General features: G+C 34.9%; 1 protein-coding gene across 1 annotated transcript in view; it reads left to right on the top strand.

The window, feature by feature from the left end:
* IL13RA2 (interleukin 13 receptor subunit alpha 2) overlaps positions 1-10,926 on the top strand; it is a 13,631-nt gene extending 2,705 nt beyond the window's left edge. The window contains exons 2-9 of the mRNA XM_017848143.1: positions 725-876; positions 1,949-2,102; positions 2,635-2,755; positions 5,783-5,967; positions 6,938-7,083; positions 8,518-8,662; positions 9,606-9,724; positions 10,822-10,926. Coding sequence (XP_017703632.1) covers positions 725-876; positions 1,949-2,102; positions 2,635-2,755; positions 5,783-5,967; positions 6,938-7,083; positions 8,518-8,662; positions 9,606-9,724; positions 10,822-10,872 — 1,073 coding nt within the window. The 3' untranslated portion in view covers positions 10,873-10,926. The remainder of the gene's footprint in view (positions 1-724; positions 877-1,948; positions 2,103-2,634; positions 2,756-5,782; positions 5,968-6,937; positions 7,084-8,517; positions 8,663-9,605; positions 9,725-10,821) is intronic.
* The last annotated feature ends 614 nt before the right edge of the window (positions 10,927-11,540 follow it).

Genomic DNA, 11,540 nt, shown 5'->3' with positions numbered 1-11,540 from the left:
ATACATATATTTATATTATATTGATTTGTTATTGCTGTTAGACAGATTTTTGTAATAAAATGTTCCCGTCTTAGACCAAATTCTGGCATACATGACCACAGAGATAAAGCCACATTGAATTTTTTGCTACTCTAAAAATTAATACCTAGTGAGGCAAAGTCACATTTTGCATATGTGGTTTCTCAAAGAAGGAACAACTATATAGCAGTAGTCTAGATTTTTTAACAGCCTTACTGAGATATGATTTACACAAAACCAACTCTTTAAAAATGTACTATACATTGGTTTTCAGTGTATTCACAAAGTTGTGCAACAATCACCACTATCAAAGTCCAGAATAGTTGCATCACCCGTAAAACAGCCCCTAAACCCTTTAAGCAGTCACACTGCATTGCTTCTCCCTCCGACCCCTACCAACCACAAATCTACTTTCTCTCTCTATGGATTTGTCTATGTTGAAATTTCATAGAAATGGAACTATGTCAATATGTGGTCTTTTGTGTCTGGCTTCTTTCAGTTAGTATAATGTTCTCAAGGTTCATCCATGTTGTAGCATGAATCAGTACTTCATGTCTTTTTATGACTGAATAATATTTGATTGTATGCATGTAGCACATTTTGTTTATCTGTTAATCGATTGGTGGACACTTGAAATCCATCTAGATTCAGCAACATTTGTCATAAAATACAGAAAAAATAAAAGTGTTTTATTGATTTATTTCAGTTAACCCTCCTCAGGATTTTGAGATAGTGGATCCCGGATATTTAGGTTATCTCTATTTGCAATGGCAACCCCCACTGTCTCTGGATAATTTTAAGGAATGCACAGTGGAATATGAACTAAAATACCGAAACATTGGTAGTGAAACATGGACGGTAAGTAAAGCATGCATTTGAGGCATCAGAGTGATCATCAGGTGTTATTTTGTGATTCCTGACTTTAGTGTCCACTCCAATTCCCGTATCTCAATAGTTCTAATTAGGATATAAAAAGCTTCCACATCTGCTTCTGTCTCCTATGTATCCTACTATATCTGTTTTCACCTCATCCAGTGTTAAGATTGCCATTGGAAGAACAAAAAAAAAAAAAAACTCAGTCTCAAGCAATATAAACTTGAAGAGTACTTCACTAGAAGAGCATTTCACTGTATTTTACAATTGCTTATATTCTTGGATATGGGCTTTACACATGCTACAGAACTGTGACCTTTTCTACTGTAGGAGACAAGGCTTATTTATCTTTGTACCCTTCCCACAGAGGGTCACAGGATTATGGTTCGTTGTATATATTGTAGTAAGAGCTCAATGAAAACGTTTTGAATTATTAATTACTTATATACTTAACAAGTATGTATCTTCAAATATTTCTGTTGTAGATGGCATTCTGTTACCTCTCTAATTCAGCTAGGTAGTTTCAAGAGACAATTCAAATCGAGCATTTATTGATCAAGTTTGTGCTGGACACTCTACTAGATATCAGGAATATATGAATAAATAATAAATGATTTTTGTCCTCCAGAAGCTCATGATTTGTCTGGATTTCTCTGATTACTTCCAGAGTTTTACTTTATGTATTTCCTGAAGGTTTCATATTATATTTTTAAGTGTGACATAATTTACCAAGTAATGTGCATATGGAATATGAAAATTATCTGTTTGATTCCAAGCAGATATAGCTCAAGTTCCTGCCATAAAGTTTTTTCCTTCCAAAAGTTTTGTTTTATTTGGAATTAGATGTTAAGATTCAAATGATCTCATCAGATGATATGACATACTGAGGTGAGCTCTGCTGGAAATGTATCTGTGGCATTGTATCAAATAGTCACTAGGACTGTCTTAGATATTGGGAACTCTCCAGAGTATTAATGATTTATTAGTCTTATTAATATAGCTCACTATACCATGGAGGTTTCTAAGTTTGACTTTGTCTCACCTTTTTGTCAAACAGACCATCATTACTAAGAATCTACATTACAAAGATGGGTTTGATCTTAACAAGGGCATTGAAGCAAAGATACACACGCTTTTACCATGGCAATGCACAAATGGATCAGAAGTTCAAAGTTCCTGGGCAGAAGCTACTTATTGGATATCGCCACAAGGTTAAAACAAAGTTCTCTTTTCATATTTAATACTATCAGAACTATTCATTTGGGAATAAGTCCCTTAATTTTTATGTACCAGGCTGTAAGCACAATAGATCCTGTGACAGTGTGGCACAAAATAGAATCATTCTTGTAGTTGATGATTAGCCTTTTAAAATTCTTTAAATCAGCAAATACCTTTGGCAAAACCTGCATATTATTTTATTGATTTAGTTCCCAGTTTTGGGGTCATATTAGTAAACATTCCTGAGTATTTGTTCATCTGCTCAGAGCATCCTAGAATAATCAGTTTACTACTTTTGCATATGCTTATACTAATACGAGTAAATGAGCCCTCAAATGTTTTTTGGTTTTGCACATCCCTCTTATCGTGAAGTGATTTCCAGTAAATTCCTTTTGAAATAATCTTGAAATGTTGATTGCAAAATAAAATGGAGAGGTCATAGGAAATGAAGTAAAATTGTGAAATGATTTCACAAATGATTCATCATCAAGCCTTTGAAGCATTCACAATTGATTTGTTCTTTAGGAATTCCAGAAACTAAAGTTCAGGATATGGATTGTGTGTATTACAATTGGCAATATTTACTCTGTTCTTGGAAACCTGGCATAGGTGTACTTCTTGATACCAATTACAACTTGTTTTACTGGTAAGTATTTTTATAATTAGAATTCAATATTAAAAATGTCTACTCAAATTAATCGATAGTATGAGTAACTATATTTTCACTAAGTTAAATTCATTATACTCGTCAGAGTTGTATTTATAATGAAAATTGTTTACAATTATTTGAGGATTTCAATGGGTGTAAGTGGTTTTAGGATGTAGATACTGGAAGGTATTCTATGGGTGATATAAGGAATGCAATAATTGTTTCTATACTGGGTTAATTTTGTATCCTTTAGATAGATGAAGTTGGAACCTAAACATTTTCGACACATTTTGTATTCTTGTCTTTAAATAAAAATGGGTTATCTATTAAACTGGATCTTTTTTCTGACTCCCTACCTTTGTTAACTGTCACTGAAGCTTTTAAACTTGGCCATTGTGACTCATGTATCTCCTTAGTTTCTTAATTGTTTCAGGGTAACATGATCACCATGTTCTGATACTCCTTTGCAAGGCTGCACATCTGTTAAGTACCTACCATCTCTACTGTAAGAGCTCTACTTTAGGCTTCCTTCATTCAACACCTGGATGATTGCCATTGCTTCCCAAATGATGGTCGCTCTGATTCCAGTCTCTCCCCTTCCAATCTCTCCCCTTTTTATTCATTCTGCACACTGTAGCCAGCTTTATCTTCCTATACTGCCATCTTCATATACCACTCTCTTGTTCAAAAACCTCCTGTGTCTACTCATTGCCCCAGGATAAAATCTGGGCTGCCATACTCTCTACTATTACCAATGTGAATGCTCCATTCCATTTAGATCCATCTCTACAATTTTTTTCTCACCCATGTTATTGCCTTTTATACCTTTGTTTGCATTACCTTCTGGAATGCCCTCTGGCTCTATCTTTCTTTCACCAATTTTTATCCATTTTTTTCAAGGCTCATCTGCTCCCGAGTTTCATTAACCTTTAACTGATCCTGTCAGCTTCTGTTTCATTTTTCTTGAGCTATTACTCTTTTCTTTCTTTCTTTCTTTCTTTCTTTCTTTCTTTCTTTCTTTCTTTCTTTCTTTCTCTTTCTTTCTTTCTTTTTCTTTCTTTCTTCCTTTCTTTCTCTCTTTCTTTCTTTAACAGAGTCTCCCTCTGTCACACAGGCTGGAGTGTAGTGGTGCGATCTCGGCTCACTGCAGCCTCCACCCCCTGGGTTCAAGCGATTCTCATGCCTCAGCCTCCTGAGCAGCTGAGATTACAGGCATGTGCCATCACACCTGACTAATTTTTGCATTTTTAGTAGAGATGGGGTTTCACCATGTCTCCCAGGCTGGTCTTAAGCTCCTTACCTCAAGTGATCTGCCCACCTCAGCCTCCCAAAGTGCTGAGATTACAGGCATGAGCCACTGTGACTGGCTTGAACTCTTATTTTTTTTTTATAGTCTGTAATTATTTATTGTCCGGATGGCATTTAAATTTTTTCTCATGTATGTGTGCTTTGTCTCCTGTTAAACTTTTAAGGGATTGGTGGGCATGAATTGTTTATTATATTTCTCTTGACTACCTCCAAAGTACTACACCCATAGTAGATTACCGCTAAATATTTATTACATGGATGAAACAAGTGATAGCACTGATAAACTGATAGGTAATTATCTAAATGTATGCTTTTACTAAACAATGGACAAATCAAGAGAGGACTAAGCATTACTATTGGTGAGTTCTAGTTCCAAATTATCATGGCATCTTTCTTTAGAAAATAATAAGAGATAAATGATAAGCTGTAAACTATTAACAATCCTGAGATCTGGGTTCTAATCCCTGCTCTAGCATCATTTAACTTGGAGGCCTTGGGCAGGTAATTTTTTCTTTCAGAATTTTTGTTTCCTCATCTGGAATTGAATAGGTAAATTTCAAATATCAAAATCATTTGTTCATTAATTCAATACATATTAAGCATCTTTTAAATGCCAGGCAGTGTTCTAGATAAAAAGGACAAAAGCATGAATAAGAGAAAGTCTCTGCCCTCCTGCACATTGTAGTTCATATTTGATATAATTTGATCCTCATCTTAGTGAAATAGAGAGGAATAAACATTAACATTTTAGAGATTGAAAAATAAAGGCTTCCCTGCTGGCATCAAGTAAGTCTGTATGAAGTTAAGCCTGGAACTGAAGTGTCCCAAATCTAATCAAGTGAACTAACCAGGAGACAACAATTTTGCAAACTCTCCCTAAAGTAAATAGTTGGCATAAAGTTAATTTAGTAGAGTCCAGATATGTGTACCGGCACCATATCAGCTGCCACATTGGCCTCATTTCAACAGGAATTTTGGCTTCTTTTACAGATAATGTCATGGTTTGCATTGCAAGCTATTCTTTAGGAAAATAGTAAGCATTTGTTGCTTTCGAATTTAGTAGGGAATCACCCCTAGTTCCTTTTAGCTTTATTACTGGAATAAGGTTAACTTTAAAGGATATGGTAACATTTCTCATTTAATAGATGAGAAAATTAAACAGCTACTTGCCAAACAACTCCTTCTTTTCTTTTGCCCTCCTACAGGTGGCTTTTCTGATGTTTATCTCTTGATGTGTATTGTATCGTCTAGATTTTCATTCATTTTATTAAACATAATATTTTCTAAGTCTGCTTTAAAATTTGCTTTCTTTTAAAATAACTTCCCCAGTAAAATAATTTAAAAAGCAATATCATGCAGGATTATTTGTATAAATCACAGGTTTTCTTACTAGGAATCTTATTCTTTGATTCACAAACCTTATTGATGAATCAATACAACCTAAGTACACAAGTAAGAATCCTTGTCTTTGAGATTTTGCGAAGACTCCCAACAGATTGTAAGCTCCATGAAATCAGGGACTATGTCTGCTTTCCCTACTGTTTTTTCTCTAGTGCTTATCATAGTGCCTGGCATATAGTAGGTGCTTAATAAACATTGTACATTATTAAATGATTTTTAAACTGACATGGTATCCTAATATAATTGAAAATGAAGCACCTTGATACTGGAAGAGATTGTTAATTAAACACAATTCTCACAACACTCATTTTACAGGTATGAGGGCTTGGATCATGCATTACAGTGCGTTGATTACATCAAGGTTGATGGACAAAATATTGGATGCAGATTTCCCTATTTGGAGTCATCAGACTATAAAGATTTCTATATTTGTGTTAATGGATCATCAGACACCAAGCCTATCAGATCCAGTTATTTCACTTTTCAGCTTCAAAATATAGGTGATGTAAACCAACAAACAACTTCAAATTCATTGTTTCTAGTTTAGGCTGTTTACAATCACTTGAGAGGGGAAAGAGAAAAGGGAAGGAAGGAGACAGAGACATCGACAGAGAGACAGAGACCTATGGAAATGCAAAGACAGAAAAACGAGAGTCAGCAGAGTGTATGAGGAAGCTCTTATTAAATATATAAGGATGAAAGATAAGGAATTGAATAAAGGTTAAAGTATCGTTTTCATTTAGAACTCACAATGTTATTTTCCATCTTCAGTTTGTCTGCTATATGGTAATTTTGTCTAGTGTTAGTGATGGAGTAATTATGAAGACACTTCTTTCCAGGCCTCAATAGACAAATGACTGGATATTTATTGAGTCTATATTTTCAGTTCTAATAGTTATGAGAGTGATGGGTTCTAGAGTCTTCCAGACCTGGCTTTAAATCCTAGATCTACCATTTTTCCAGTTATGTGACTTTGGGCAAGTTACTCTGTTTCGATTTCCTTATTAGTATCATGAGAATAATAGAGGACCACCTCATAGGTTTATTGTGAGACATGAATGAGATTATGATGTAACATCCTTGGTACTTACAGTGTCTGAAATAGCATAAGCATTAAATAAGCGTTATCTATCTGTAAAAGTAGTAGTATTACTGATTGTGGCTGTTATTTCTAATGCTACAAAATGGAAAATGGTTGTAATGATTTGGGTCTTCGAACTTTTCTCTTGGACTTATATATTTGTCTGTGAGTGACTTGTCAAAAATGAGTTTCCAAAATAACCAAGTTGGTTAAGAAACTCATCTTGGTTGGCAAGCAACTTTGATTTTAATACACATCATAGGGAATATTACCGAGCCACTTGGTTTATCCCTAGACGTTTCTGTTACCAGATGTCCCTAGCTTTGAATAAAGGCTACTGCTAAACTTCAACAATCTCTGTGTTGAAATGGTTCCCTTTTGCTTTTCAGTTAAACCTTTGCCGCCAGTCTGTCTTACTTGTACTCAGGAGAGTTTATATGAAATTAAGCTGAAATGGAGCATACCTTTGGGACCTATTCCAGCAAGGTGTTTTGTTTATGAAATTGAGATCAGAGAAGATGATACAACCTTGGTGGTATGAATATTGCATTTATTTGGGAAAATCATAACTACAGCCTTTTAAATAAAATAGCAAATGTGAGAACCAAAATCAGTTGCATTCACGTGAGGGAAAGAACATGACATGTATCTTAGTTCAATCTCTAGAAAGCCAAATAAACAAATGGACAAAAGTATAATGAATGATACCAATTTTAAAGTTACATAGGAACTTAGAGATTATCTAGTCACTTGTTTTCAATTTTGTGTCAATAAAGTTACTGAAGGCTTAAGATGGATTGTGGAGAGGCCTCAAGTAAAAGCAAAAGAAAATTAAAAAAAAAAAAAAGCCACAAAGACTACTTATGGAGGAAAACCATCAGGTCAAAATTCCAGTATGGCAGGCTTACAAGAGAATTGCTTGTACCAGGCAAGAAGGGCTGGCTGGGGAATTAGGTGATGGTTGCAAGACTAATTACTGCCACTAGCACCAACAATGTGGTGATGCCTTTAATCACATGTTGTTATGTATTATTTTTCCTTATTAGCTTCCAGTTTAGAGAGTGGTAGAGAGAAGTTAGTGAGCCGGTAGTTCTAATTCATTCCTTTCATATACAGATAAGAAAACTCATTGTTGAATTGACATATAGATCCCAGGTATGTAAATTCACTTACAATCAAATTATGCAGCTAGAACTAGATTTCAGATCTGATTCCCAGTCCACTTAAGTCTACACTACATTATGCTGATTCCTAAGATAAGTTATGCCAAAGGAAAAGCTATTATATTGAATGAGAAAAATTATTGAGCTCTTTGAAATGCAAAATTGAAATCATTGCTTCAGTGATTTTTTAACTCTGAGATCACCTAGCCTTGAGAGTCTCATAACTGTAGCAACAGTTTCATACCAAGCCATGAGCACTGTTATACAAGTTTTGTTTCCTTATTCTTATTCCAAGCCCTGAGCATTGTTATGTAAGTTTTTCTTATTCTTATTAACAATCAGAATAAGGAAATAAGAATAAGGAAAAAAGAAAAAGCTATATATTAATACATGAACTCTATAGTTTCCATAGTAATAATATTCACATGCTGGCTCTCTGTGTTTTGGTAACTGAGTGTATGTAGCATCTTCCAGTTCATAGAATCTGGGAAATTTGACACTAGTCCACATACTGGGTGTTATATACACCAAAGCTACCTAGGAATTTTGCCCTCTCACACATGCTGTCCTTCACGGTAAGTGATCCATTATCACTGTAGAAATAAAATATAGATAAAGAAGGGAAGAAACAATGATTTGAAAACCCCCACTATACAGAGAGCTAATTACTGCTGAGAATATGCATTTCTAGTCTTTTGATGCATAGATTGTATGTAATAAAACCCACTTTGAAAGGGGCAGATATGGAATCTGTCTAGTTGCAACTAGATCAAATAATGGCATCTGATTTTGTCCTTGGCTTTCAGACTACTACAGTTGAAAATGAAACGTACACCTTGAAAATAACAAATGAAACCCGACAATTATGCTTTGTAGTAAGAAGCAAAGTGAATATTTATTGCTCAGATGATGGAATTTGGAGTGAGTGGAGTGATAAACAATGTTGGGAAGGTATGAGCTAAAAGAACAGTAACTCAATAATGAGCTATTTGCTAGCAAAATTAATTTTCTTTCAGTGTGTTTTGTAATTATGAAAGTGAAAGACTTTCCCATATAGTCTATGAACAGAGAGGATAATTTAGCAAGCGCTTCAACTGAACAAAGATTTATTAAAAGTATAATATTAATTCAGTTAGGACTAGGAATATTGTTATACCTCTATTATCAACATTCCTGTTTTTCTGTCAATATAGATAATATGCTCATTCTTTTGAGGGATTGGCATGAGCGTATTTTAATCAATATTTTCTTATGCTTTCAGTATTCAAGAGAACGGAAATCTTAAAGCAAGTATAGATCAGCATATATTTGTTTCTGAGTGTCTAATACTATTCCAAAGGACTACTTTTCTAATTCAGAGGCCATGATTAATAATATACATATTCATTCCATTCACTTCCAACACTAATTTAAAGTGATTTATGATAAAGGCATTAAAATTCCGTAGCAATATAAACTAAAAAGCCTAAAGAATGAGGTAAAATATGATTGTGCTTCACAATACACTAGCTTTAAGAGTAGAAATTACCACTTGTTTAACCACTTGGCTAATATTTTGTTTAACCACTTGGCTAATATTTTGTCATTTCTAAATGGAGAATTCACAAGGTCAAATATAAACAAATCCGTATCAGAAAATAAGAATTGTGTTTTGAGAAGTTATTTTTCTAAGTGAAAATAAGACATGTCACAGTTCAGTAAAGTACTTTTCTGTATAAAAAGTGCACAAATGAAAGGAATGCTACACTCAAACACAATTGTGGTATTTATGCACTGGCAAATATGACAGCGGTTTCCAAGTTTAACTCAGTCCTTAACTATTTATAAAATAATTCAGTTTCAAAAATAGTGATAAATGCATAACACTTCCTCTTTTGTGTGATTTTAATCCTAGTTGAAGAACTATTGAAGAAAACTTTGCTACTTTTCTTGTTACCATTTGGTTTCATCTTAATATTAGTCATATTTGTAACCGGTCTACTTTTGTGTAAGCGAGACAGCTACCCGAAAATGGTAAGATGTGTAACATTATGATGTTTAGCCTGAGATGGGAGATTTTTTAAATTTTCTGCACTTAGAACTGATGGAGCTACATTTTATAATTTTGCTTGTTCACTGTGGGTGTACGATTGATTCCATATGGATCATGATATTATCTTCAGAAAATACAGTAATTTTAAAAAATTAATCTTACAAGACTACATTTTGAGGTGGATTTACTTTTGTCAAAATCAAACTTTAGAACATGAAATACTATTTGACTCTAGACTAGACAATGGTATACAGAAAGAGTTACAAGAGAAAAGCAGGATTGGGAGAAAGAGAAGAGTGAATGAAAATGGTCATAGACTGAAACACATATTACCAGTGTGCCACAGGCACAAGAACACATACAAATGATAAAGCATGGTGCCTGCCTTTGGAGCACACACTCAAGTTAAGGGAGACAGGATCCATATGAAAAAATACAACCTTTGAGATGATTTTAGATGATTGCCATTTGAGTCTTGCAGATAATGCTATAGAATTTCAGGAAACAGTAAGACCACTGTGGGTTGGGGGGACTTTAAGGAGGAGTTGTAACCTGGAGAAAAATATCTTTTTGGGACAGGGTCTCATTCTGTCAGTCAGGCTGGAGAGGAGTGGTGCAATCATGGTTCACTGCAGCCTTGGTATCTGGGGCTCAAGCAATCCTCCTGCCTCAGCCTCCTGGGTAGCTGGGACTACAGGCATGCACCACCATAGTGGGATTCCATTTCTATAAAAAATGTAAACATTAGCCACTATGCCTGGCTAATGTTTACATTTTTTATAGAGATAGAGTCCCGCTATGTTGCCCAGGCTGGTCTCAAACTCCTGGGTTCAAACAATTCCTCCCACCTTGGCCTCCCAAAGTACTAGGATTACAGGTGCCAGCAACTATGCCTGGCTGAGAAAAATATCTCAATGCCATATCTTTTCAAGATAGAGAGAAAAGTGAATGTGTATAGAATATTTCACTTTGTTTGCTGAATGCTCTTGTGCTTATTCTCTGAGTTGTTAATCTTCAGTGAAATAGTTTGTGTTATTAATGGTGATTTGTTAATAACAGAGTTCTTTCTACATTCCAGAATTTTTCTGTGATAGATGAAGACTTTCCATATCAAGAGACATGGTATTGACTCACCAGTTTCCAGTCATGGCCAAATGTTCAATATGAGTCTCAATAAACTGAATTTTTCTTGCAAATGTTGAATACGTCTTATTTTAAAATGTTGTTGTATTTAAATAGGCTTTTGAGTACTCAAAGCCTCAGCTAGTAGTACATTTTCTGGATTCTATTAACAGTTTCTTTTCTTATAAATTCATAGTGAGAGTGCTGCATGTAGAGAAATCAAGGTATGAGTCAGGTTTTATATTTATGATGTATTAATAAAAAACAGTGACTTCACAGATTGCACTAAGCCACAGAGATACTGTCAAATTTTGGAAAATTAGATTCTAGTTTTTGTTGTTGTTTGTTTTAAACTGCACTTGGGATGAAAGTGCACAGTATGAATACAACTGTTTGGCTTTAGGCCAGGCGTGGTGGCTCATGCCTGTAATCCCAGCACTTTGGGAGGCCAAGGTGGGCGGATCTCCTGAGCTCAAGAGATCCAGACCAGCCTGACTAACATGTTGAAACCCTGTTTCTACTAAAAACACAAAAAATTAGCCAGATGTGGTGGTGCGCACCTGTAATCCCAGCTACTTTGGAGGCTGAGGCAGGAGAATTGCTTCAACCTGGGAGGCGGAGGTTGCAGTAAGCCGAGATCGTGGATTCCAACTTGGGCAATAAAAGTGAAACTCC

Source organism: Rhinopithecus bieti, unplaced genomic scaffold, assembly GCF_001698545.2.
Source record: "Rhinopithecus bieti isolate Rb0 unplaced genomic scaffold, ASM169854v2 scaffold_31447, whole genome shotgun sequence".
NCBI classification, from domain to species: domain Eukaryota; kingdom Metazoa; phylum Chordata; class Mammalia; order Primates; family Cercopithecidae; genus Rhinopithecus; species Rhinopithecus bieti.
This window is presented reverse-complemented; position numbering and strand designations above follow the sequence as displayed.